Raw genomic sequence first — 27,499 nt, forward strand, 5'->3', positions numbered from 1 at the left:
GCACACATTACTCTTGGATATTATGACCCTGTGAATAATAATGAGGAGAAATTGCCACTTATTTCTGCAGCAGGAAGTCCCCAGGTTATGGAAGAGCAAACAGCTTTTTTGAACCACACCAATAAGCTCCAACTTCCATTATAGTCCTTGAAAGCCCAGTAAGTTGCAATAATAGTAAAGTGTTTTTGAGTACTAAAGGAAATGACAGAGCAGCATTTCATTTCCCATTTGTATAAAACTGTACAATAATATTCTACCAAAGTGCTCAAAACAACAGCTAGAGAGATCATAAAATAATAGGATGGATTGGGTTGGGAGAAACCCTAATCATCTCATTCCAACCCCTCTGCCAGGGGCAGGGACACCAAAACTTGTGAAATTAAATGAATATGAAGGACTGGGAGATGTGGACAGAGCACTAAAGAGGGTGAAGGGCTGTTGGAGCTTCAGCAGAGTTTAAGTTTCACACTAATTCCTAAATACAGACACACAAATCTAGAATGGGATGAGTATGATTAAAAGATCCTTTCACAGAGACTGACAAATGGTTAATAGGATTTGTGTTGCTTATATAGTTTTAGTCAAAATCTGTATTTTTCTTTCAAACTTCCAATCTTTTTTCCCACTTTTGGGAAAAAGCATTTTTTAAGCATTGAATTTCACTTACCAGTGGCCTCCCCTTCTCTATAATTTTATTAAATCTAGTGGAAACCCTTAGCCTTTCTGATTTTGAATAACCTAACCAAAAAAAATATCTATTTTTGAACTTTTCATTATTTTTTTGGATATTTTGGTTCTGTTTTCTTCTTTTAAAATAATTATGTAAGAAATAAAAAGACCATATTACTTTTCTGGACAATTTACACAGAGTAGAAGTGGAAGCTTCTTTTTAAAGTCAGATTGCTTGCAATGGAAATGAGGTCAATTATTTAATTAGCTTCCTTTTCAGAATCAACTACTCCAAGTCTACATTATGGGAGTTTGGCAATTCACAGTGGTTCAATATTTACAATACTTGATTTACATTTAAGGAAGAGCCAAAAGTATTAGGGTGTGATGGAAGCCTTACTGGCAGGAATATTTACTACTAGGAAAGATAATGAATTAATAATTTACCATCAAGTCATGTCTACTATGAATTCACTCTTAGGAAAAAAAATGTGGATTTTTTTTTTTTTTTTCCCATTCATACTCCCTTACTAGACAGCAAAAAAAAAAACCAACCTTAAGACTTTCAGACTTAGGAGTGGGTAATTCTGGAAGTCATAAAATAATGGAATCATTTGGTTTGGAAAAGATCCTTAAGATCAAGTCCAAATGTCTTGTCTGTCGACAGCACTGTCTAAGAGAAAACTGTAGAACAGATATGAAAACAGAGAAAATCATGAGAAATCTAAAGTGAAACATCCTAGGAATGTTAGCAGCTAAAGAACAGAAGCTAAAGAACAGAAATGAGAAACAGATTTGATAAAATTATCATTCAGACTGCTCTTCTGCTTTTTCTTTCCTAGACATAGATTATTTTAAAGCTGAGATGGTCTTGGAAGCCTTCCTAATTTTGGCAAATCTGAATATGGAAAATAACTTCAACTTGCTTGTTTTTGCTAAGCATATACTAAAGAATGTATGCTTTGGGTAAGATTTGAATCTATCTGGATTTCTGTTTTCTTGGGTTTAATTGAACAGCCATGCAAGACATTTTATTAAAAGAAATCTGTAGAAAGAACAAGTAGCAACAGCTCTTAAGAACTGAGCAATTTCTTATGAACTGAAATCATTTCATGTTGTTCTTAGTCACGAATGTAAAATTGAAACTGGACAGCTCGAGGGGTTTTTCTCCTTGTATTTTTTCACTCCACAGTGGGCAGGAGGCATCCAAATGTGCAGCTTTCTCAGGGAGCAGCAAACTGAAGGAACTGTGGTTCACTGAGGGATGAATTCAGGGTTTTACTCTCCACAGCTGCTGATTTAAGCACTTTGATTGAGCTATGACAGATTAAAAAGAGGACAAAAAAACAAAATCAAGATCTGGGCCATGCACTTCAGCATCAGTGAAGCAACTGTGGGGTTGCTGTTCTCCAATAAATGTCAAAGTTCACAGATGGGATGTGAAACTTCTGTCAGTGACTCAGGAAGATTAATGTATTAACGTGCCCTTAAATTCCCTGAGTCAAACTGGGCACCTGCACCTGGAGAAACGTGGCCCTGCCACAGAGCCAAAGGGGCAGGCTCAACAAATCATCCACTGTGAAAAGGTCAGGAGCTCTGAAAACCTCCTGCATTCCTGAGGAAAAGAAATCTTTAGGAGGAGACAGGTGGGGGACAAGGGACAAAGATGAACGTTGATACAATGCTATGTGCTGCCAACTTCCACATTTGCAGATCTCTCCCCTTAACAACATCCAGAGCTTTGTACCCACAGAATAATAAAACAGAAATGCCACAGAACAGCATCAATAACCAGTCCTTTAAGGACAGAAATTCTGGCAACCATCAAGATTAAGATATTTCAGCATCTCTGAAAAACAGCCTATTTTTGCCCTTCTGCCTCTATGCTAAACCAGACATTTTCCAACAAATGCAGTCCTGCAGAATGGCCTGCTGTCTTAGAAGTTAATTTTCTTTTCATTCATCTTGATATAAAGGTCAAGATAGTAATGCTTCAGCATTTCAGGGTTTTAAGGCTGATAGTAACTTCACCAAATGCATTAGCCTTGCATCTGTCTGGAGGTTTCAAAAGCTGCAAGGGGCATTGTGGTGGATTTTGTACCTAAGAAAAGCAGGAGGTGTTTTTATTTTAGATATTTAAAATCACTGTGAGCCACAACTCAAGAAACCTGTGAACACCAGAGACTAAGGCCAGAGAAAGAATCAGAGGCTCCCATGCTCATACAAAATGTCATTTATAGCAATGGCTGCATCTTGAACCTTATTTAAGAGTACCAACCACTATAAAGAAGTGTGTTTATTCAATGCATTTCAAAATATCCAGCAACTAAAATACGAATGGTTAATATTTTAAAACTGCCCTGAAGATTTTAATCTATTTCCCTCTATGCCAATGAACAGAACACTTCACACACTCCATTTTTCCAATGCTGCAGATGGATACACACCCATTTCCACTGGTTTGTGTGTTCAGAGGTTTCTCCTTTGCCTCCTGTTCCTCTCCCTCTCTCCATCCCTCCCCTCTGACATACACACTCACCCATGACCACCCCAAGCCTAAGTTACATCAGCATGAGTGGAAAGATAAAATTCTCATGTATCAAACACATATAAAATGACCACTGACATAAGCTCAAGAAATGACATTGCCTGTAGGGCTTTGGTGGTCTAAAAATTGACTGATGATGAGCAGGACAGATCTGTATGGCTGGAGCCACAGCTGCTTGCTCAGTTTTGATCCAGCTCTAAGGAGCTGTGTGGGAAAGCCAAATGCAAACTTCCCTCCTTGACCTTACAGGTGCTGAGCCACCAGCCCTGGAGGTGTTTAAAAGGTGTTTTAAAGAGCAATTTGCAAGCTATTTTTTTTCAGTCTTTATTTAAGTTCAGTGACCTCTGCTATGTATCTGAGACATAAGTGACAGCTTTCTGTCCTTATTTAAATAATCAATGAATCTGCCATTGTTGATGGGGTGAGTCATTTTTATTTTTATTTTTTACTCAAGATTTACCCATGAAAGCTGCAAGAAAGCAATAAAATGTGTCTGGACATACACAGTTAAAACCTGTGAGTAAATCTTTGTCTGAAGAATGTTAATGGAATGTAAACAGAGCAGAAATGTGCTCAGAGACCCTAGTGGATATTTGAAGAATTGTTTGTTTTTCTATTCACAGTACCAAGTAGACTGTAGAACAAAGCTGTTAAATGATCTCAGTGATTAAACCATTTATCACTAAGTAGCTTTTCCCTCTAAAAATGTCAGAGTTACTTAAATGCCTTTTTAGAAATAGGAGCAGAAACCCAAGACATAGCACAGTTCTCAAGGAGAGCCTTTGTAAAACGGTTTGAAAAGTTAAAAATGGAACCTGGATCTTCTCCCTCCTCACTGTGAGTCCAGAAACCCCCCTGTGCTCCCACAGAGGCGTGACACAACTGAATGGAAGGGATGCAGGGAGTTTGACAAGCATTGCTTAGCACACAAGCAAGGTATTGACCACCAGGCAGGTGGGACAGCTTTTTCAAATAACCCAGCTAAAAAGGAGTTAATTAAATAACTGAGTCCTGAGAAAGCTGTCATCTCTCCAAACGCACCTGCTTCCTGGGAGCCGCAGGCACACGGCCAACACGTGAAGGACTGAGAGCATGAACAGATTTTGGAGGAGGAAAGTGACACAGGCAGCTGAAAAGCCACATCACCAACCCTGCAGAGTGAAAAAAACTCATGCTGAGCATCAATTCTTAGGTTGTAAAACAGAAGAATTTATTTTTTTTTTTCCAGAGTAGATTCCAGGAAGACTGAAATACCATGAATCATAGGATGGTTTGGGTTGGATGGGACCTTAAAATTCATCTGCTTTCCAAACCATCTGCCAAGGGCAGGGACACTTTCCAACAGAGCAGGTTGCTCAGAGCTCTCTCCAACCTGGCCTGGGACACTTCCAGAGATGAGTCACCCACAACTTCTCTGGGCCTCACCACCCTCACAGAAATGAAATTTTTCCTCATATCTCATCTAAACCTACTCTCCTTCAGTGTGAAGTCATTTCCCCTTGTCCTGTCACCAAAAGAGCCTCTCCCTCTTTCCTGTGGGCTCCCTTCAGGTGCTGGAAGGCCACAATTAGGTCACCTCCTCTTTTTGGGCTGAACAAACTCCATTTTCTCAGCTTTTCCTTGTAGGAGAGATGCTTCATATCTCTAATCATCTTGTTGGCCTTTCTCTGTCCTTCCTGTGCAACCACAACTTTCCAAATCAATTATAATCAACATCTGTTATAAAAAAAAAACTGAAATAGAGGTTTTGATAAATGCAGGGATTCTGGAAAATCTAAGCAGAAAATCTGAGGAATGGTATTTCTGTATATATATATATATATATAAATCTTAAATGATTCCTACAGTGAAGATTTATGGTTGTCTTCCATGCCCCAAGTGATGCACCCCATTTTCTTGTGGAATATGGAACTGTAATGGCACATGCAATTGCTATCAAAGTTAATAGCCTCTTTCAAGTCGGAATTCTGCAGATTTCAATCTTGCTGTGCTTTCTTCTGAAGCAAATTCTGCAGCATTTCTTTCATAATCTTTCATTATCAAAAGACCATTTTACATATTACATAAGAACCTTAATCTGATAATTAATTGAATGGAGAATAGCAAAATAATTAACTGGATTAAAAGTCAGATCTAAACTAGTTTGAATATCCTGGAAATCAGTCCATGGTACTTAGGCTTGTTTTTTAATTTGCAAGAGTTAAAAAAGGAAATTAAAAATTCCTCTTTTCATCCAGCATTCTGATAGAAGATATTTTTAACGTTTTAGACGTACAATTATTGCCACTATTTGTCACAGCCAGACTGTTGGAGATATTTTGTGCTTGCAGCAAGTAGAATCTACACTCTCTACTAGAAAATGTATTCTACTGAATTTGCATTCCCTTTAATTAAGTTAATTTAGCTCGATCTGTATCTTACCTCCTGAAATTATTTTCTCTACAAAAAAATCAGAACAGCTAGTTTCTTAACATGAAGAACAGAAGAGTATCCTCTGCTTTAGCAAGGACAGCAAGGAACTTTCTGATTTAGGTCCCCCTTGAACAATCCACTACCACATGAAAAGAGCAGGTGCTCCCATTCTAAACTTGAGAACGGGAGCTGTCCTCCAGCATCCGGCCCCTGGATGACAGCAGGAGACAATGCAGCTCTTCATTCCTGGGAAGGAAGATTTTGCAGATTCCCGTTGTTGATCTGTGAGAAGGGCTTACCCCTTTTTATTTCTTTTTTTTTTTTGTTTGGTTTTTTTCTGTCCTAGACTGTTTCTTGGCAAAGCTCTTTGTTTTATTGAGGTTTCTAGACAGTCCATGCTAATTCTGGAGCCTTGGCTGTTTAAATAGAAAATATTGCCAGGATAAACTGGCAGAGGAATTCATGTGAGCCATTCAGTGCTGCTTCCACCTTGTGACCCAGAGGATGTGGAGCAAATACGCTCCTTGAAAGAATTCCTGCCCAGTTCCACATGCAGAAGGAATTGCTCTGTCCTACAGACAGTATAAGAACTTGGTAACTTTGGTCTGTAACCACCCAGGTGGGAATCCAGCTCCTCTTGCTGTGTCCCACGAGCTGGAAATGGAGACTGACTCGTGCCTTTATGCACAAGTGAGTGTCCCTGCAGTCAGGGAGATCTCAGGTACAGGAGGGCCATGAGTTTGGAACATGAACAATGTTAAAGGCTCCGTAGTTTTCTGCTCTGAAGGAAAGTCCCTTGCCACAGAGGTGCCCTTAGTCTGAGTTGTGTTTTTGTAAGCAATTAACTCACCATTTTTGAGAACCAAACAGCAAACCAGCAATGTGCTGTGTGCTTTAGAATAAACACAGTATAGCAATTATGGTTAATTGTATATGAGATTCTCAATGAGACCGGGGATGAAACAAGGGTGACAAGCAATTTACCAGACTGCACTTTCAGTGCCAAAATCAATTACAGCATTCCAAATCCTGTAAACATTAATAGAAAACCATGTGTCATTGTGCATCTTTGACTGATGTCCAGCAGGTGCTGTCTGGTTGTGTTTAGCTGTGGGGAAGATGAAGTAACAACTCCTTTAAAAGACAGTCTACAGGACGTATTTATAGAGGGAGAAGAAAATATCTGCACATACATCTAGCTGCTGCCAGCAGCTCCAGCGTGTTTAGGCCAGCCACTGGATGCCATTGATAGCATAAATACAGAGCACTAATTAATTTCTAGGCAATGCTAACCAATGCAGAATGAGGCTGAGTATGAGGCTGAATTCATAGTACCGAGCTTATTATTCAGTTTGGCTCCCCACTGGATGATAGCACCAGGGGATTACAAATCCCTCTGGGGGTTATTCTGCAGCGAAACACCACCACTTGCACAGTATCCTACTTCTTCTAAACCAGAATTTCAAATGTGCTAGCTTCACTCAAGCAATAAACAAGGAAGAGAAGATAAACAACCTTACCAGGGAGAGAAATTATGATCAGGGGTTTGGCAGAGTTTTTTCAAGATGAGTTCAATTACAATCAGTGTTACGCTTTTCACATGACGCACGCAGCAGGCTCTCTCCAGGTGGATGCACACAAACAAATGGGAGGTAGAGAAAGGACCATCAGCCTTGAAACCTTCTTCTTGCAGACACATGGCTGCTCTTCCTTGAGCCTGTTCCAAGGGGAGAACCACTGCTCTCATCATCTCCCTCCCAGAGTTACAGGCAGTTCCAGGGAGATGTTGGTGTCAGCCCCTTGTTCCCAGAAACCAGAGCACTGCTGCAGGATGCTGAAGAGAACAGCATGGAAACACTGAGCTTTCACATCTCTCCTACCCCAAGATTTGCTCTCAGATTTGGGGGATTCCTTGACTTTGAAGAACTTTAGAAGTTCTGCTACTTCCAAGGGAAAAGCAAATAGAATGGATGGTAAATTTATAGCCATAGTTTTTTTCATCTTCTGGTCTCTAAAAAAAGTAATGGGGCTCTGATTTCTCCAGAGACAGCTACATCCCACTTTTCTTGCTAGCTGGAATACACTGGTGGGATTTGCTAACTTTTCAGCCACTTCAGTGGAATGATTTTAGGATAATTTATTTTTTTTTGACAACTTGGTACTTTCTTCCTTGTCATCCAACACAGGTGGATAAGACACCCACCAGTATCTACTTCTTATCCAAGTTAGACATGGCAGCTCAAAATAAATAAAGAAAAAGAGGTTGAAAGAATAAAATAAAACCACTTGTCTAATAGCTTGATTGTATTACAAAAAAAAAAACATACCTAAAACTGAATTACATGAACATTAAAGTTTTTCTTTAGACTCAGGACCTTGTACACATCCTTTTCTCAGGAAGTCCCTGTGATCCCATGTCCTTAAAATCAAAATGATTCCCACCACTGCAAGAAAAGAAAGAATAATTTTTCGAATGACTAAATGTGAATGTTAAAAAACCAGAAAACTTTCCACTTGTAAGCATGTGATTACGTTAATTAAGAAAAAAACTGACAAAAAAGAAGAAGAAGAAGAGAAAAGGATCAAGCACTTCCAAGAATTGCATGTTCCAAACTTCCAGACTTGTGAAAGTTGTGCTGTTAGTGGGCTGTTGAGTAAACTCCACCCATTTTAATTTCTCTAGACTTTCAAGCAAGGGTAGTCAATACTGTAAGTTTCCTAAACATGAAACACAACATACATTGAGGTATACTGAAATGAATAAAGAAATAGATATCCTTAAGACCAAGTAAATAGAGCCAGTAAAAATACACTCTTTAATCCCACAAAATGGAAATGGGGCACATTAGAAATGTGTCCCTCTCCAAGAAAAATACGTTTTATTCAACATTTTTGCTACAAAATTGTGAAGAGGATTACCATGACCACATTCCTTTCAGTTTCAGTCTCAAATGGTGTCACGCCAAGATGTGCATTTGCAATCCAAGCCAGGCCATGAAAGCAAACGCTCAAAACTCTGAAATCATGCTGAAAATGGGGCAGTAAATGGCAAAATGCTGGGATATGCAAGAGATTACCTAAAGTTACCCTGTTAGAGCTGTTGCTGTGTCAGACACAGGCTGGAGTGAGTGGCATGATTTGAGTCTGAGAATGTAAATCCAAGCTTGCAAAAAAGTATAATGAATAAATTCCATAGCTAAACATGAAAACCTGCACAGAAATGGAAGTTTTGAAATCCTCCTCATGCTTTTATTTAGTCCCATTTTTGAATGTGTATTCCACAAAATCACTGCCTCTCAATTATGGCTTCCTTGCTGATAACAGAGGCACATTTCTATTTGCTAACCCACACAGGAGAAAATGTATTCTGTTTATTATTTATAAGAGTAAAGTGCTGAGAGCCTCCAACAAAGCCCAGGCTGTTATTTTGTGTTTGCTATGGAAATAGAGTGAGCCATATTCAGACAGGCTACTTTCCACCTAAATCCTTGGGCCCACTGTTTTCTCTTGGCTGCTTTTTGGGCCGTTTTCTGCTCAATGCTTTACTGGCATCACACTTGAGACATGCCCTGCTTTCTCTGCTGATTACAGACAGGGCACTAGAAGGAATTTTTACTGCATATCAGTACTGAAAAAACAGCTGAAAGGGCGGGGAAAACCAGCACTGACAGATTCCTACAAGATCACATCTCAAGTGCCTGGCACAATTAAAAAAACAGCCTTAGTTTTCACAGTCCCCAACTAGTAATCTATTGCAGCCAGCTAAAACACGATTCCTGTCTCTAAAAAACATCCCTGAGCCAAACACATTTGTCTTGACACACTGTTGAGTAATATTTGATTAGCAGGAATTACAGGCAGGCACCTCCTGTGATGTTTTGTGTGTTCACAGTCCTCAGCTGGGGTGAAGTCCTTCCATTTCCTTGATTCAACCTTGATACCTTCATTCAACTGCTGAGTCAGGAAATACTCTGTCAAAGCTGCCTTTTTCCCCTGATTTTTTTTTCCTCTTCCCCAAAGGCTAACAGGTAATAGCATAAGCAACATTGGGGTTTTTAAAAACAACAGTATTAATATTCATCTCAGGATGGACCTAGGGATTTAGGATTTATTTGCTGGCATTTACTGGGAACAGTACTTCTTGAAATGCTGCAAAAGGGGTGCTTCCCTGCTCATCAAGGTTGGTTATGCAACACTTCTGTATCTAACATTTTTTCTATTCCTGTCCTAATAAAACTATTTTTATTTGTTAGCAGCATCTACAAATTTAACAACCCCAGAACGTGCTATACTATGTACAATTAATCCAAGATCTTAGGTGAATGCCCACTGTGAGGGGATGTTTCTTTCAAAGTCAATGACTCTATGGTTGCAATTATTAGTTGCCAACCATGTTTCAAACCTCTGGGGCTGCCACAAAAAAAGAAAGAATTGCTCTTCTTTTACAGCATGGGAAGTTTTATACTGCTGGAGTCCAAGGACTTACATATTTCCCAGATGCAGCTGGCTGTTCTTGCTGTCGTGCAATCCTCTACACTCCTTTACTGATTGCTTTATCACATCCACTTTGCTCACATATCTTTGAGATAGTATTTTAAGGCACTAATTTTTCAGCTTTCTGATCTGCTTTGCTTGGTGAGAAGACAAAAAGGGAATTTCACCAGTCTTGATGCATCAGTGAAGACCTGAGTAATGAAAGGAGGAGAGGATGGAGGGACTTGCACGGTTTCTTTGTCTCTCCATCTCCTGTGCAGCATATGTCATAGCAGATACTGTCAACAGGGCTGGGGAGAAGGAGCAGACAATGGAGAAAGAAAAGCAAAGGGAAGGGAGTTGCTAAATTTACCCTTGGCAAAAACATCTCACAAAGGCAGCAGAGACCATCCTGAGAGGAAATCCAGTGTGGAAGAAAATTAGGGATGCTGCTCAAGAGAACAGGACCTGGTGAAATAAAAGGCAGTGCTGATTTGGGGTTTTGAATTCCCTAATTCCCTTCCTCCCTGGCTCTCAGGATTTTGAATGAAACATTAATACTGCTTCAGATGCTTCTGCCCTCCAAGGCCAATCAGCTGCTCGGCAGGGCGTGAAGCGGTTGTTCATTTGAACAGCTAACGAGGGAGTGGAAGGACAGAGCTAATTCTGAGGCTCTTCCAGCACTGCTGAAGCTCACATTTGTCTTGACACACAGGGAATGACCTGAAGAGCCTCTCTCCACTTTGGAAGAAGAGGAGCAGTGTGTTAATTCCGCGTAAACAACCCCCCAGTTGTCAGAAGGGATAATTTTTCACAGTACGGCCGTAAACATCCAGTTTTGAGACTGGAGTAGACACCTCGTCCTGCTCAGTGCCATGGCAACAACTACCACTGGAAATCTTCCACACGGAGAGGGGTACAGAAAAAAGGGAGGTAAATGACTAAAAATGCTAAATCCCAAGCCCACCATTTTAACAAAATTACTGCTTTCTCTCTCAGTGCACAGAGCCTTTAGGATAAGACCTGAGTCCTGAGACTGAACTTTGGATGTTCCTGAAGGTGGAAAAATTGCTTCCCTCTAATCTGGGAAGGAAAGAAAAGTTGAAGTGGCTGAAGATGCTGCCAGTCCTTTTGCTATTAAGGTCTGTTCTGGTTTTCAGCTCTGGAGAAAAAGAGAAGAGGAAGAAGAAAAATCCATCAAAGGAAGAAAGAGCACTTTTTGTTCACAGTGCTGGGTCTGACTTGTAACACTACAGAAGGACCGATAGAGTAATCGCTATCAAATCGCTCTGGCAAACCTATACCTGTGCACCGCTATTTTGGGAATTGCTTTTAGCTATTTTATCATCACTGGCTCCTGGCAGCAGCAGGGAAGAAATCATCTTGACTAGTCAATTCTCTCTTTATAACACAATGACAACAGAATAAGAGACAGGTACAGAACGAATAAGGTAGGCAGGAACAAGACATTAACTTGAGAAGGAGAGCAGATATAAAAATGTTACACCTTCTGCAGCTAAGAGAAGCTGGCAGGAACAGTGGGGCTGCTGCACAGGGAAGAGTCAAGGTGATAGCTTTTCCATATTAGGGGAAGCCACCATGGCCAAGCTTTCTCTTTCCTCATTAGCCACAGCCCAAATGTCAGCATCAAATCATGATTTCTCTGCTGCCTTAGAAAGCTGCTGAGCCCACAAAAAAACCACCAGTCAACGAACAAGTGATAGGACCCCAAGACAGACAAAGAATTTGGACAGATCTTTATCTATTTTTTTTTTTTTCCCTGCAGCAAACTCCATGAAGAAGCTCAAAAGGCTTCAAAAATCAGGAGAGAAAAGGCAAGTTTTAGTGCAATATAAAAGAGAAATAGAAATTCTTCCAACAGAGGTATAACATGGTATATCCACAGCCTCTCCTGTCCACTATGTCCCCACAGGCAGGTCCTCAGAACCCCAGGCTTCAGCTGTGCTAACTCTAATTTCCAAGTGACAGCAAGTGTGCTTTGATCCCTCGGGAGTATGAATTTTATGTCTCCCTTCAGAGGCCTGGCTGCCTGCTCTGCTCCTCAGGTCCATCTCCTGAGCAGAACAAGTGACAGGCACCGTGCTCTGCAAATTCCATACTCTGGGAGAAATCCTGACCGTGTTTTCTGAGTTACCGACTCCATTTGGCACTCCGGGACAAATCCAGTCCGTGTTTTCTGAGTTACCAACTGACTCCATTCTGTACTCCGGGAAAGATCCAATCCGGGTTTTCCCTCCAATTGACTCCATTCTGTAATCCGCGATAAATCCAGCCCGTGTTTTCCGAGTTACCGAGTCCATTCCGTGCTCCGGGAGTGAGCCAGTCCGTGTTTCCCCTCGCACCGACTCCATTCCCGAAGCGCGCCCTCTGCGCCCCGAGGTTTCTCCACTCTTGGTTTGGGAAGCACCTCAGAACTTGGAACAAACAAACCAAATGGACAAAACCGGCTCAGCCCCGCACCTCCCCTTTACCTGCTAAGCCTAATTTCTCTATTTTTTTTATTTTTTAACTCGTTACATTAATCTTAAATATCTCTCAACATAAAAAGGAAGGAAAGTTTCCATTGGAGTTTTGTTATCATGGATGCCTTAGTGGCATCTGGAGAATTAGGAACCTTTCTTGATGGCATGAGCTATTGCAGGAGAGAGCACAGTCACAAAATTAAGCAAAATCTGAGCAACTGGTTTGGATTTGTGTCTTGTATTACCCCGAGTAAATTGGTATAGCTTTAAATAAATGGAATTGTACTGATAAGAGAATTTCCTCTTTAGAGCTTTACGTATTTTTGCAGCAATACCAGATCTGTTTTCTCTTGTATTTAGTTGCTAATGGACCTAAAATCTCTTTACAGCAGGTAATGCCACTACACACATCTTACATCAGCCCTACTACAGGGAGTAGGACAGAGCTCAGCGAGAGCATCTCAATACCTGCTGCATTTCCCTGCAGCCAGCCTCCAGAAACTCTTCTCCTTTCTGCTCTGCAGAGAGAACTTAGCACAGTCAGTACTTGAGATCGGCCTATTTAGGGTGGGCTTCCCAAAAAGAGATGGAATAACAAGGCATTAATCTTAGCCCTTTCACTTCTCTAGGGGAAAAAAATAAACTTTTAAATGGGTAAAACATCTGCTCCAAATGGCAACAGAAGATCGTAACACTGTCGGTCTCATTGATCATTTTCTAATTTGCATTGTAAGAGTAGGATAATTTGTATGGAATTACAAGTCATAATTATTTATAAAATTGGATAGATGTGAGAAAGACTTAATATGTACTGGTGAAACCATGAGCTCCATAGCCATGAAGCTCTTGCAAAAGACAAAAGCAGCAGAAAGTTTTAAAAGGGAACTCTAAAGGGATTTTATATAGCTGAGATAAGTGTGCAAGATGCTTCAAACTCTATATACTGACTGATTACACAGCTACTGAAGCTCTCACTAAATTCTGAAAGTTCACTAAATGTAAGAAGAAAATGAACCATATTGCTGAAGCCAGAGAACTAAACCAGAGATGAATTAAAGAGATTAAAAATGGGGCAGTAAATAAAATGAGATGCTGCTTGAGAAATGGAGTGGGAACAGCCCAGTGGGCAAACAGGTGGAACCCTGGTGTACATACACACAGAATTAGGGACAGGGATGGAGAAGCCAGGCACAAAGTAACCTGGATGGTAGTGATGAAGACTGGCTGACCAGAAGAAATTTTCAAAGATAAATATTTAGTGTTTTGTATACACACAGGAAAGGTCCATCACAGGGGGAAAGGAAGTTTTTAGGGAGTTTCACAGACTGTAAGACAGAATTAGGATACTCTAAACAAACTTCCTGATGGACATGTGTACAAAGAGCCATATATCCATGGGAAGTCAGCAAGGCTTTCTTTTTATGTGCATCTGAAACAAAAAAGAAGTGAGAAAGTATCCTGGCAGGAATTATCCTATTTCCTATTCTAGAAAATATCCTATTTCTTATTTTTATTTTCTCCTATTTCAAATCCTCATTCTTCCTATTTTAAAAAGAAATTTGAAAGGTTTTTGAAAAAGCCCTTTGAAAATTTTTACTCCAAATTCATTAGTGTCTGGTTTTTGTTGTTGTTGTTGTTGTTAGCATGGTGGATTTAGAGCAATAATCTGAAAGCTTTTTCTGACAGATTATAGACCCTTCCAACATTTATCTTTGGTAGACACACATCAACTGTAAATTGGCTTAAAACACACACACACAGGCCAGTTTCAACTGTGTTTACTGTATTTCTGAATTCCAGCTAACCTTGGGAGATACACAGGATCAAATCCTGCCAAAGGAAGCCAAAGTGATCTCACTGGGCTAATGAATGCCTAAATCCCAAAAAAGAGAGGCAGCTGAAGGTCTTGAGCAGCTTAAGCCACACAATACCCAGCGTGATCACAAAAACAAATGCAAGAAATGTGCAAAATGCCACCTGTTGTACGTAGCACCTTCTTTTTGTACTCCCCAAATACATGGATCGAGCACTCTCTATTTAGCAGTACCACAAAGCATGCAAAAAAGATTGATCTTGTAAGATAATAAACTTTAGGAGCTGCAGTTGCAACTGACAGCATCTGTAATTAATTATTATAAATTCTTATCCTTTGGGCTAAAATTTTGTTAGCGATATGAAAGGGACATAAAGCTTTAGGTCAAAATAATCTCTCTTTATCTCTTTGGTCTAAATAAAGCCACAGAAGAGCTTAAATGAATGACAAAATATAGCAAAAGATGTACAGTGCAATGTTCTTAAGTACAGATTTGCACTACATCAACAATGATCATTATTTTCAGCGAGGGAAGAGCTAAACCCTAGAAATGTGGTTTGAAAGAAAAATACATAAATTGTAGTTTGTGCTCAGCCTGTACATATTGCACATCAAAGTTGGTACAGAGCTGCACAGCCTCGAGACTGAGTTTAAGCAGATCTGCTGTTATGACAGCAATAATTTTGGACTTACATTTCTAGGTCTCTGAATTGTCAGTGTAATTAAACTCACACAAATTAGTTTGGAAAGGAATTTTCCAGAAAGCTATCTGGGGGAACACGTGGCTGATCATTAGTAGTTGGGTCACTAAATGCATGGATCACACAAATACATAACAATTCAGTGTTCTACCATCACAAAATCCTAAAAATGTCATTGTTGTAACACAAGTTCATGGGGGTTTTAGGAATTAATAACCCATAAATCTGTTCCAGTAACACCTCTGCTGAAGCAACCAGAGCTTTTTGTGACAAATGTAAACTGTGGCCTAACCAAGGATTAAGGGGAATTTGAAGAGAAGCATAATTAGAAAATTCCTTCCCCTCCAGCCCCATCTATGAGGAATGGACAAATCCCATTGAAATAGGAGCTATGACAAATCAAGATTTAGTGGCAAAACCAGTTTGTATGTCCAAGGGCTGGATTAACCTCCTGCTCTTCATCAGCAAAACTGGCACTTAGGATGGGAATTCAGGTGTAAGACAGACTGGATGCTATCCAGGCATCCTGATTTTCAAAGGTCATTACTCTCCAGGCTGATTTCAGTGATAGATATTTTTGTTACTCGCAAATAACCCGTTTTCCTTAACGTTCACTGCACACTTGGAAGAGACTTGCATAAACTGTGTGCCCGTAGAGATAACTGATTTCTGATTCAGTTAGCATGTTATTCTAACTTGCAGCATTACTCCACAAAATGGGCTTGCAATGACTTCAGGAAATCAGTATTATTTTTATATATGTGCCCTCTAGCAGTAAACACATTTTTTTCTGTTAAATACAGAGGGGTGTAGCTGGCATCAGTCGATTTAGCACGGTGTCACACATCGGTAAAGTTTTGAGGTGTAAGGGCAGACGGTAAACAACAAATATTTGGTAAAGTCCCCACACAAGGGAGAACTAAAACCAAAATGGAAATGGAAGCCCCAGAAAGCTCCTGATTTCCACACCTGCACTGAACCTGGATGTGGAGGCCAGGGAGGGCTGGAAGCCGCCTTCCTTTTGCCTTTTTCTCCTAGACTGAAACGTTTCTGCTCCCCACAGTGTCCAGGAGCAGCCACAGGACAGCAGTGGAGGGAGGTTTGCTCACAGGGACTAGAGAAAACCTCCTCATGTTTGGCCTCTCAGGTTGCCATGCTGCTACACTGCAGGTGCTTTGCACGGCTGGAAAATATAAAGTGATCTCAGCAGAGCAGGGCTCTTTCATATCTGAAGAGTATTTAACGTGAGTGTGTTCCAGCCTGATCAAAGCTCGGTTTTATCATGAGGAAAATCTTTACAGTCGTTCTTTTCTCTGGTTCTGAAGAGGAAATCATAACTTAAACACCTCCAACTCTTTAGGTTACCCACAAAAAGAACAAAAAGGCATTCCAGGAAAATGTTACATGTGGTTGCAATAAATTAAAATCTTTACTTTTCTTTAAATTAATTTACCTTAATTATAGTTTCAAGCCATTATTAAGTACACAGGTAGCCCATTTACTTTGAACATGATTTTCTCTTTCCTATAATTTATTTCAAAATTTAGCTCTCTAAAACAGATTTGAAGGAAAAAAACTTATTTGAAACTCTTCCAGTATGTCAGGAAAGTCTCTGAGAGCTTCCTTGTTTAGGGAGAATTAAACTAGCAGAACATTTTAGAATGCAAGCAACAGGAAGTAATTGTTCTTACCTTCTTCAGACTTGTACCTGACTTTTCAGAGAGAAAATGAGTATCTATTTTTAGTCAAAAATACATAACAGCATTGTATTTTTTTCAGCTCTGGAAAGAGCACTTTGGTTCTCAAAACCCAAAGGAACTTGGGCCTCGCACGTGTTCATTCATTTGACCTCACGAGAGGAAATATCATCCACTTGTCCTCTACCCCACAAAGTCTTGCACTAGTGGGACACATTGAATACAATCAGGAAAAGGAAATTTAAAAATATGGAAAGCAATGGCTGACAGTGAGGAAAATAAAAGGAAAAAACACACTGGAAGTTATTTCACCCACTCAAATGTTCTTCATGTCTTTAAAACTTGTAAATGCTTTTGCATTTATCTAGACAAATCTTAGCGTCTTGATGCAACCCTGCAGCTTGATATGCTCCTGGAGGACTTGGGAGGGTGAGGTGGGAATAAATCAGGAAGTAATTTAAGGTATGAAGATTTAAAAATACCTTTTTAAGGAATCAAACTACTTTCTGAAGACAGGTTTTGCTTTTCAACTCGGTTCTGAATTGAAGGGAAACCTTCTGGGGTATGATTTAATTGCTTTGTAGGGAATGAGCAGTCTACTGGAACAACACTCTCCACAGAAAACCTTGGCTCTCACATTCCAAAGAGGGCTAGGAAGACACCTTTGTGCCTCTGGCTTTTTGTTTCTTTGTGCTTTTTTTCTCTGTCCTGAAGTTGAAAGTAGACATTAAAAAGTAAAGTACTGATTCATAAAATGCTGAAATTCTACTGCAGGACCGTAACTGCAGTTTCTCTGACACTTCGTCTTCAATATCCATCCCATTTCCACTCCCATGTGTTTTTATTTCTTGACTATCAACTATCTTTCCCACCATCAAGTACTAAAATCTGGCTTTCTGTCACTGTGAAATATTGGTCTCATACTTATGTAAAGTGTAAAACACTTTCTGCCTAATGGCCATCACTATGCCCACAATATTCATCACGTGTTCTGCTTTAGCATCTATTAGTCAATTTGAAAGGACATAATTAAGAATATTATAAGACCTTGATGGCTCATAGCCAAGACATGCAATCCAAAGCAACAGAAAACTTTACTTTGTATTTATATTAATTTTTCCACTGCAAAATTAATGAAAATTCATTATGATTAGTGGTCTGGACTTTTGTTAGAACCTTCATCTTCATCAGCAGCTTTTTTGTCTTAATTCTTCTTTTAATGGTCAGTCCCTCTATCAAGATTTTCTGCTTTCATGGTTTTGTTGTTGCTGTTTTGGTTTACTGGATTTTTCTACTTTTTTTATACGTTGAAGGAATTCTTCTGTTCACTCCTCCTTTACAATATTTGCTTTATCATGTGTCATGGGGTGATATTCCATGATCTTGAGTGATTGTTTTCAAATGCCCGTACGACAAACATTGTTTTCACTTAAGTATCTCTGAGAGGTCCATCTGACTCTCCTTTATGAATGTATTACACACTTAATGTGTTCAGACTTTGCAATTTACTCTCATAAAGCACTTCTGTGATACAGAAATATTATTGACATTTTACAATGGAATAGAAAACGAGTCAGCTTATTAAGGTATCTAAATGCTTAAGGATGCCTTTTGGGATTTTCAAGGTTGCTCTGACATATAAGTCTTATTGAACTAATTGAAGATTTTTCGCTAAATGCCAAATTTGCATCTTTAGTTTTCTGGAAAGCTTTAAAATCTGACTCACTCGTGTCACCCTTGAAATCCAGTGGACCAGCATGTTAAACCCACATTTCAGTAGCCCCTAAACTGGAGCTCGAGGCACGCACAGCACTCCCCACAGCAAGGGAATACTGATGAAATCCACTGAAAAACCAAAAAAGGAAGATGTGGCGCGCACCACGAGCATCCAGTCCCCTCCTGGCCGAGCCACCCAGGGAGGCACAGAGTGCTGCAGATGTCAGCAAGAGAGGAGAGCATCTCCAGGGACCTGGCTGCTCCGTGATGGGACTGAGGGGCACCAGGAGCCCAAGCTTGGACACCAGCGCTGGCACCAGGCTCAGCAGCCCCTCGGCTCCCTCCCTCCCTCAGTTAGGGGTGCGTTTTAATAACAGGTCCTGGCAGGGCACAGAGCCAAAATCCACGACTGGCTTCGGCCAAAGGTGCTGCAGAACTGTCTGTACCCACCATGTCCCTGGGTTTAGGCGAGTGGTGACTTTATTTCAGAAACACTTTTCAAAGCACATCCCCACGCATTAACCCTGTACCATACCCAGTCGAGCACCTCTTCAGATACTTAACCGTGCGCCTTTCTCCACTCTGATGCTGCAGATCTTTTCAGGTTGCTGCTTTGGGTGGCCTGAGAATTATCCGGTCTGACTAAAGCCTCCCACCCAGCGGGGCACGAAGCTGCACCAAGGACAGGCAGCCTCATCTTTTGCCCAGTTCTGAAATCAGGAGACGCTGTCCTTCAGCACCACTTTTCCTCACATCCCTATTTGAGCCTCTAGCGGCTGCAAAGGGAATGGATCAGCTGTCAGGGCTTTTTAATGCCGTTCTGCCCTTGTTAAGTCAATGAAACTCACTACATAAAAGCAAGCTGGGTTTGCTCAGCGTATTTCCTGCCCTTTCACTGTGCGTTGCTTCATTTTGGAAGATTTTGACATTGGAAGTCATGTGCTCTGTCTCCTTACAGCCCACAACTGAGCACCAGCTAAACAAACCACCTGCACAGCCAAACCGGGACAAGAAATACATTTTAACACTGAAACAGGAGATTAGGTAAATGAACAAATTCCTGCCTGGCAGAAGTATTCCCCAAGTCAGGGTTTATGGGTAACACGTTGCCTGCTAAGACCCTCTGAGGCTGCAAGCTGCAAAAAAATGAAAAGGTCCAGATTGAGGCCAATGGGAAGATGCTGCCTGCAGCAGAATTGCTCACTGCTGTTGCACGTTGGCTGCTGAAGGTTAGGGATTGCTGCTCTGTGTAATCGAGCAGGTTCACAACAACACCAGCGGGCTGTTGTATAATAACAGTTCAAGCAACACAGGTAGAAATAAACACACTTTTTTTTTTTTTATTTTTTATTTTTTTCCTTTCGTCTTTAGGTAGAGGTGATAAATTTTTACTGAGCACACCGTGTTTTAAAATCACTCCCAAACAGATGCCGGGTACTCTTTTTGCCCGAGGCTGATGAGAAAAAAAAAAAAAAAAAAAGAAGCAGGTAGCTTCTGAAAGAAATCCGAAAAGCTGTTATCCAAGTGGCGGAGGTTAAAGTCTCCACATGCATCTCAAGTAGTTTCGTATCCAAAGTGAGCACTGACTTAAGCAGACGGCTTTGGAATCATGACCTGATATACAAATACGTGCCTGATCCTTTAGTAAATGAAAATTACAGAAAATCACAGGTGTCTGTCTTAAAAATTACTGCTTATATGAACAAAGTAATTAAATCTGCCTATATGAACCAAACAATTAAATTTGCCTACTTTTAAAGAATCCCTATCAAACATTGCATGAATCACTCCAATTTGAATATTTTAAGTAGTGAAAAGCCAGAGCGGCTGCAAATAGCTATGGATACAAGCAAACTGAATGATGGAAAATTCCTTATTCATTTATTGTGACAGCACATCTTTTTCCTCCACATTTTTTTTTTTTTTTTTTCACTTAGTTGTACTTGTTTTCTCCAGGCCTTCTGCATATCCGAGGATTTGTCAGGAAGTTGCACTCTGAGTGTTACTTCAGGCTACCAAATTACAGGAAAGTATTTAAGAATAGAGTGTCGTTAGGCTGCCCTATGCTGAAGGGACTGATTTATTTCAGAGAATAATGAAGCAGTGAACACTGATCTAACAGCAAGGCTTCCCAGCACTGCAAATGTCTATCAACTTCTGCCTTAACTCACTAAATTTCTCCTCACATTGAGCAAACTCAACTCGATGATGCAAAAATAAATACAATAAGCTCCGACTCTAAACTGCAATTTGCCTTTCCCTTGCGTCCAGAGACAGATCCTCAATCTTTTCACGTTTCTGTGCAGCTGGAGCTCAGCTTCCTTATGAGAAAGCTGCCTTAAGTTAAAGTTTTAAAGTAAGAGCGTTATGGCACGATAAACCTGACAAAGCCACAGAAACCACCCCGGTGTGCATGCTGTCAGACCGACAGCCCAATATCTGCGAGAGAAATGCGAGGAACGGGTTTTTTATCTCGCGACATAGGGAAACAGGGGAGCTGGGTTACACCGCGTTCCGCTTAAACCGAGCTAGGAAGCTCCCGGGCGCTTCACCCCGAGCTCCGCCAGTGCCGGGGGGGCAGCGGGGCAGCCCCGGCTCCCCGGCACTGCAGCACGGCTCCGGCCAGGGCGGCTCCGGCCAGGGCGGCTCCGGCCAGGGCGGCTCCGGCCAGGGCGGCTCCGAGCAGCTCCGCGCGAAGTTCCGCGCCCGCCCCCCGCGCTGCCGCACCCGCCGCGGGCTCGGGCTCCGCATCTCGGCCAGCCACAGCCGAGCCCGGCGGCACCGAGCCGGGACCGCCGTGCTCCCCCGGGCCGCGCCAGCCAAACCCTCCTCCCCAGCCCCGCGGCACCGGAGCATCCCCCGCCAGCTCCTTCCCTGCGCGGCCGCCCGCTGCCGGCAGGCCTCACCCCGCGGCTCCCGGCAGCCCGGGGATGCTCCGGCCAGCTCGCCCTCCTCCCGCGGCTGATGCCGGAGGGAGGCCGCCGGTGTCCGCGCTCCCGAGGGCGGCGGCCGTACCTGAGTCGCTGAGGCGGGGCCGGGCTCTGTCCCGCAGGTAGTAGATGAAATCCCGGCAGTTCTCGTTCTCCACCGCCCCGACGGAGCACAGCTCGGCCAGCAGCTGCAGCGCTTTCTGGCAGATCTCGTCCTCCCTGTCGCCGGGCATCGCCCCGCAGCATCCTCGGGAGCGGAGCGGAGCCCCGCGGTCAGGCGCCGCGCCGCTGCCCGCCGCCCGCCTGCGGCCGCCGCGCCGCCGCCCGCATCCTCCTCAGCGGCGGCGCCCGCCCCGCCGGGCCGGGCCGGGCCGGGCAGGGCCGGGCAGGGCCGGGCAGGGCCGCTCTCCCGCTGCCGCGGCCGGGGCCGCACGGGGGTCCCACCAGTTGAACGCGAGGGCGGGGAGCGCCGAGCCGCGGCCGCCCAGGCGCGCTGGCGCAGCGCTGCCTGAGGGGGAGCGGGCGGGGGCCGCCGCGCCCCTCTCCGCCCCGGGGGCAGGACGGCCCCGAGGCTCGGGCGCACACGCTCCCAAACTTCAGAGGCGGAGCGGCGGCTGGCGGAGAGCGGAGCGGGGAGCGGGTCCTGACGGGCAGCGCCCCGGCCCCCGCCTCCACACGGCGGGCAGGCCCGGCCCTCAGCCGGCTCGTCCCGGGCCGGGCGCCCTTGCGGCTCCGGCTCCTGCTCGGGAGCGGTGGCTCGGGCGCTGGGCTGGGCTACACCTCGCTATCCGAGCCCTCGCTATCCGAGCCCTTCGCTATCCGAGCCCTCGCTATCCCAACCCCTCGCTATCCCAACCCTTCGCTATCCCAACCCCTCGCTATCCGAGCCCCTCGCTATCCGGAACGCTTGCCCTCGCAGTCGGGAGGGGAAGATGTCAGGGGTGTAGCCCGGGAGGAACGGCGGTCTCCATTCAGCAGATTGATGTTGACGGGTTGAAAAAGAGTTGGAAGCACGGCTGGGAAAGCTCAGGCGCTTGGGACCCAGGCATAGCCGGAGGGGAGGGCAGGAGAGCCCTCCCGGAGGAGGTGGGGGCTGAGGAGATGTCTGCCATTAGGCATGTTTATCCTGACAAGTAGGAGATTCGTAAGGTGCTGCTTCGCTTTCTGGGTTTGTAGGCTGGGAGGCTGGTGGGTGTCATGAGGGGAGAAGCTGAGAACTGGCTGCTCCATTTAACTTCCTTTTTTTTTCCCCTCTCTTTCCCTTTTATAATACTTTAGGCAAATATCAAAGGCCGCGGTGAGCTCAGAAAGTTCAGACTGGTGTGGATGTTCAGCCTCCTGTTTAAAGACTGCTGATAACGCTTCCAGAAATAGCATCGTCTTCTAGTAGAAGCTCTTTTCCTTCTTAAAGAAAAAAAAGTGTATCATCGAAATAAGATGCATTTTGGGAAAGGAGAGGGTATTAATAAGAAAAGTTATTTACTAATACAACTTGCCTCCTACTGCTTTGGCAACATCACTTTTGTCTGAAAAGCGTTCCCCCTTCCACCCCCCCTTTTTATTAGAAAAATGATATTTGTAAAACACGATTGTATAAGCCAGGCATAATTCCACCAGTAATCGGGCAACTCGCTCAGGCTGGCTTGTTGTTGTTAAGAATTAATAATAGACAATAAAATAATGTGTAGCTGTTGCAGTTGCTACCATTGTAATCATATTTTTGAGGGCCAGAGATTTTGATGACATCAGTGTATGTTTTCCCATCATAATTGTATGAAACTCTCTTCTTGTCTCAATAAATGCCACACAAATATTCGTCTTGGTGCTGGAAAAAACAATGCCATTTGTTTGTTTCTCCAAGCATGCAGGGAGAAAGGCAATTGGTAAGAGGTACTGTCAGTCACAGCTCTTTCTCTGAAACGTAAGGATTTGGCTTCAGCCCTCCTGCTGCTTAACCTGCTGCAGTGAAGAAGGGGAAAATTTTAAAGAACTTGGTAGAGCTAGAGGTACCAGAATGTCTTTTAGGGAAAAGACAGGTTCAAGAGGGTTGTTAAATTATTCATATGTATGTAAACTCTCTAGAGGCTCATATATAAACTTTCTCATTTGTAACACAAAATCAAGTCCAGGCCAATGCTGGTGATATGTCCAAGAGGAGGGAGGACAGAAGAGCTATCAAATATCACTGACAGAGATCTGAAAAGCACAAAGGCCAGTGGTCACGTCTGACCACATTTTGAATTACTGTATACAATTTGACTATAATTTTTATATTACTTTACATATTATTTGGCTGTAATTTGGTAGTTTGGCATTGACCAAGATGGTTGTGCTGTTCTGTAGCTTGACCTCTGTCCAGGACAGACAAATATATCAGCTGCAAAGTGATATTAATGCATTTACCAGAGTATGGTTTTTATCCTGTGGGACCACAAGCTCATTGCTAGCTTGGGATCTGGGCTTGCTGCAGACTGAGCTCTGAACGGCCTGGTGGTGAAGAGGTAATTTCTTTATCCTTCTGCTAAAACTAAAATCTTGCTTCATTTTTTTAAATAGCAGCAATTTGAAGGTGCTGAGATAATAGAGGTGCTGGGAGATGGAAATTTTTCAGTCTGGTGGAGGAGAGAAACTATCTGGACATCACTGCTTGTAAATATTGTCCAAAGCTCTGAGCTGTAAGTGCACCGTGTGAGCAAATGCCCGTGTCTCTGGAGAGAAGAGCAGTGAATGTAATCAGCTGAGTCTCAAAGCAAGTGCAACATTTCCTTCCTGATCTTGCCTGTGAGAACAGGGTTATATCTGCCATTTTGTCATCATTGATTGTGGGTTTGTGTTCTTGCAGGCACTCCTGGTTCACTCCTGTGTCAGCTGCAGATTTCCCCGGTCGAGGGGACCAGGTTACGTTTGAGATCCCTAATGAGTGCTGCACTAATTAACTTTGGTCCTTGAAGGTCACTGAATGATGCAGTGGGATGCTCTTATTAACCTTACCCTGAGAGTTACAACCTGTACTGACCACAGTAAGTCTATTTCTTTTCTGTTTAGCTCAGAGCTGCCCTCACACAATACTCAGAAAAAGATTTCCCCAAGCCTGCTACACACGGAGCCAGAATAAGTTTAACTCTTTGACCTACAGCAGTTCTGTCATCATCAATTGACACGTTCGTCTTTCTTTTCTTGAAATAAAGCTTTTCCCCAGTGTTCTGGCAGCAACACAAAGATTGCTGGCAATGAAGTCACCTTCAAAGCTGAGGCATTCATGAAACAAATGCATCTCTGGCAGCAAGTAAGGCAGCTTGCATCAGAATATTTGTTATGGCTATGCTGCAAGCAGAACTTATCAAGCATTTGTGTTGACTATTTATAATTGTTTGATACATATTTGCCCATTTGGGCATAGCTCATCATGGGAATACCTTTTTCTTTAAAAAAAAAGGGAGGAAGGGAGGCCAGGGGTACTTCAGGAAATCAAGAAAACACACAGAGCAGCTAAGTCACTAACAGAACACAACAAAAAAATATTTTTTTTTCACCCTAAGAAATCAAGGTTTGTGAATCTGTAGTTAAATAGGAGGACAAAATGGTTGAAAACAAGGAGAACATTGCTGTGGTTAAAGGAGGCTGTTTCACCAAAGGCCTCACCTGTAATCCAAGCTGGAGAAGGGAAATGCCATCATAGGCTCAAGGATTGATATCTATCAAAAACCTTTCTGTTACTGGCTGTGCCAGACTTTCTGCCTCACTCTCCCTCTCATACACAGTTACCCTTCTGTTCTTAATGGATATATCTCCTGCTGCTGCTGAAAAGTAGAAAATGCTTAGGTAAAGATACAAGAAATGGAAATCTGGGTAACTACAACTGAGTTTTTTTTGAAGTAGTGCTTTTCTGAGCAGCGTTATTCCTGAGATGAGTTAGTTATTCTTCACAGAAGGCTTTAGGGATGCTTTTAAGGGGAGGCTAGTTAGAAAATAGGGATGTCCCCATTTGGGCTTCCCCTCATGGCTGACTTCTAGAGGTCATATGGAAATAGGTTAGTGTGAACTAAAGGGAGGGTGGTATCATCACTTTGATGATGTTGACGTGAAAAAATAGCTGTCCTTGAGTACAATGGAGTCATTTGAAGATTTTGAGATCAGAATTACATCCTCTGATGAAGGAAGAGATAGTAGTGTATCCTCATCACGGTTTTTATAAAACCTTAGGGCTTTTTATTTGTACTCACATGTCATTTATTGGCATCTGTTCAGATTTTTAATGCATAAAACAGTGTTAAGTGCTAGGATAGTACTGATCTTTGTAGTTTCCTCTGCAGGAGGCCTGTGAGCTGTTCCCATGTCAGAATGAGTAAAATGTCATTTTGGGCTTTTCTGAGTGATGGTAGGGAGCTTCCTGACAGCAGGTCCTGAAGGAAGAGCAGAGTGTCCCTCCTGAGCAGAGGAAAAGTGTGTCAAAGCACTGAGATGCCATCAAGTGTCACTAGAAGCTGTGCTGTAGCAGAGGATTCGGAGTGTACATCTGACAGCCAATGTCCTGGTACAACTGGGACTCAGCTACGTCGTGCAGAGTGAGCTGAAGGGGTGTGGATAATGGATGAGTGGTCTGAATGAAGGTTATGAGCAAAAACAAGACTGCAGCTCATCAGGGAGTTTTTTTGTTTCATTGTTTTCCCTTGTTCTGTCATCCTTTTGGGCACTGGACAAAACTTCACTGCCTAAGGAAAAGCTGCAAGCTCAAAGTAGGAGATACTGCCCAGAAGACTGTAAACAGCTTAACATGAGCACAAGCTCTTCGATATGATGGACTGCTTTCATGACCTCTTTACAACAGATTACCATTTTTTTCTTGATCTTTATACCATTCACATTGTTAATAGAGACTACTCTGGGTGCTGTAGCTTGTCACATGCAATTTTAATCTATCTTAAGAAAGCTTCCTTAAAACTTGAGAAAGAGGGAGGAAAACACATCTCTTCTGATTTGCCTTCTAATTTGACAATCTCTTCCTTGACAGCTTTTGCAAACTCTGCTGGGAGAAAAAAAAGACATGTACTGAATAATTCAGCCTTGAGAGTGAATTGAGCTCGAGGAGGATTGTCGAATTCCCAAGTCTGTGGTTTGTGGTTTTCGTTATTGACTGCTCACATGGATTTAAAGTCCTGTCTCTGCAGTCGGTGGTTTTTATCTCCCCTTTGGATTCTGCAATTTTGTCTGGCTTTCCATCTCTGAGCCCCAGCTCTCTGTTCTTGCAAATAAACACACAAGAACCATTGAAGGACGTTCCTGCTTCCAAGAGGAGCCATAGATAGACTGCTGCACTAATAAATCAGAATTTCACTTTGGACCTGAATGTTGAAGATAGCCCAATGAAAGTTGATGGAGTCATCGTGCTAAGTGTGAGACACTCTTCCTACTCTCCTCCCCTCACCTGCTGGAATACCCAAATTCTTAAGGAAGATAAAAGTTTGAGATCAGAAAACAACCTCCTGAAAATGGGGTGTCTTAACTTACCCTGAAATTTGTTATTTATTTGTTATTTATTGTTATTTATATATGTGTTATTTATCCCATGCTAGTGGGAGCCTGACAATAACAATAGGAGCTGGTCCTGCATTTTATGCATTGGCAGCCAATAAATAATATAAAAACAATATCATTTGTGAATTTGTAAATTTATAAAATATAGAGCCCATTTTTTTGCAAGATGGAATGATGATGCAACACCTGTCACTGAAAGTAGCTTGCCCAGAAAAATATTATAATTGTAAGACTCTAGCCAGTATTCAGGACTCTATAAAAAACCTGAGCCATGCTCATAATTTCTTAAAACCACTGAATAAAGTAAATATTACCTCTAAAGAACTTTTTTTCCTAGTTCAAAAAGCAGAATCATCTGAAAAAAAATAAAACATATATATTTATATATATATATATAAAGTCTGAAAATTGTTATCACACTGTTTAGTAGAACTTTTATATATCTAATTAACTCTTATTTACAATCTCACTGAGTGGAATAGTTCATATGAGTAAATATCTGAGCTCAGTCATCATGTGGAC

General features: G+C 42.3%; 1 protein-coding gene and 1 long non-coding RNA gene across 5 annotated transcripts in view; one reads left to right on the plus strand and one right to left on the minus strand.

The window, feature by feature from the left end:
• SYT9 (synaptotagmin 9) overlaps positions 1 to 21,792 on the minus strand; it is a 63,036-nt gene extending 41,244 nt beyond the window's left edge. For 2 of the 4 annotated variants that reach the window (XR_015287935.1, XR_015287934.1), the window contains exon 1: positions 21,528 to 21,744. Coding sequence is in view for 2 of the 4 variants with exons in the window: in XM_086892746.1 (XP_086748872.1) it covers positions 21,528 to 21,675 (148 nt within the window). In the remaining 2 variants the exon portion in view is untranslated. Of the gene's footprint in view, positions 1 to 21,527 lie in introns of all 4 variants that reach the window. The other 2 variants (XM_086892746.1, XM_086892747.1) reach the window with 2 other exon arrangements.
• A 270-nt stretch (positions 21,793 to 22,062) lies between these two features.
• Positions 22,063 to 27,090, plus strand: LOC147652363 (uncharacterized). The gene is made up of 5 exons (XR_015287936.1): positions 22,063 to 22,591; positions 22,721 to 22,901; positions 23,999 to 24,191; positions 24,285 to 24,462; positions 25,756 to 27,090. It is a non-coding gene; the product is annotated as an uncharacterized LOC147652363 (long non-coding RNA).
• Positions 27,091 to 27,499: the final 409 nt, after the last annotated feature.

The sequence above is a fragment of the Cyanistes caeruleus genome, chromosome 6, assembly GCF_971803275.1.
Source record: "Cyanistes caeruleus chromosome 6, bCyaCae1.hap1.1, whole genome shotgun sequence".
Taxonomy (NCBI): Eukaryota; Metazoa; Chordata; class Aves; order Passeriformes; family Paridae; genus Cyanistes; species Cyanistes caeruleus.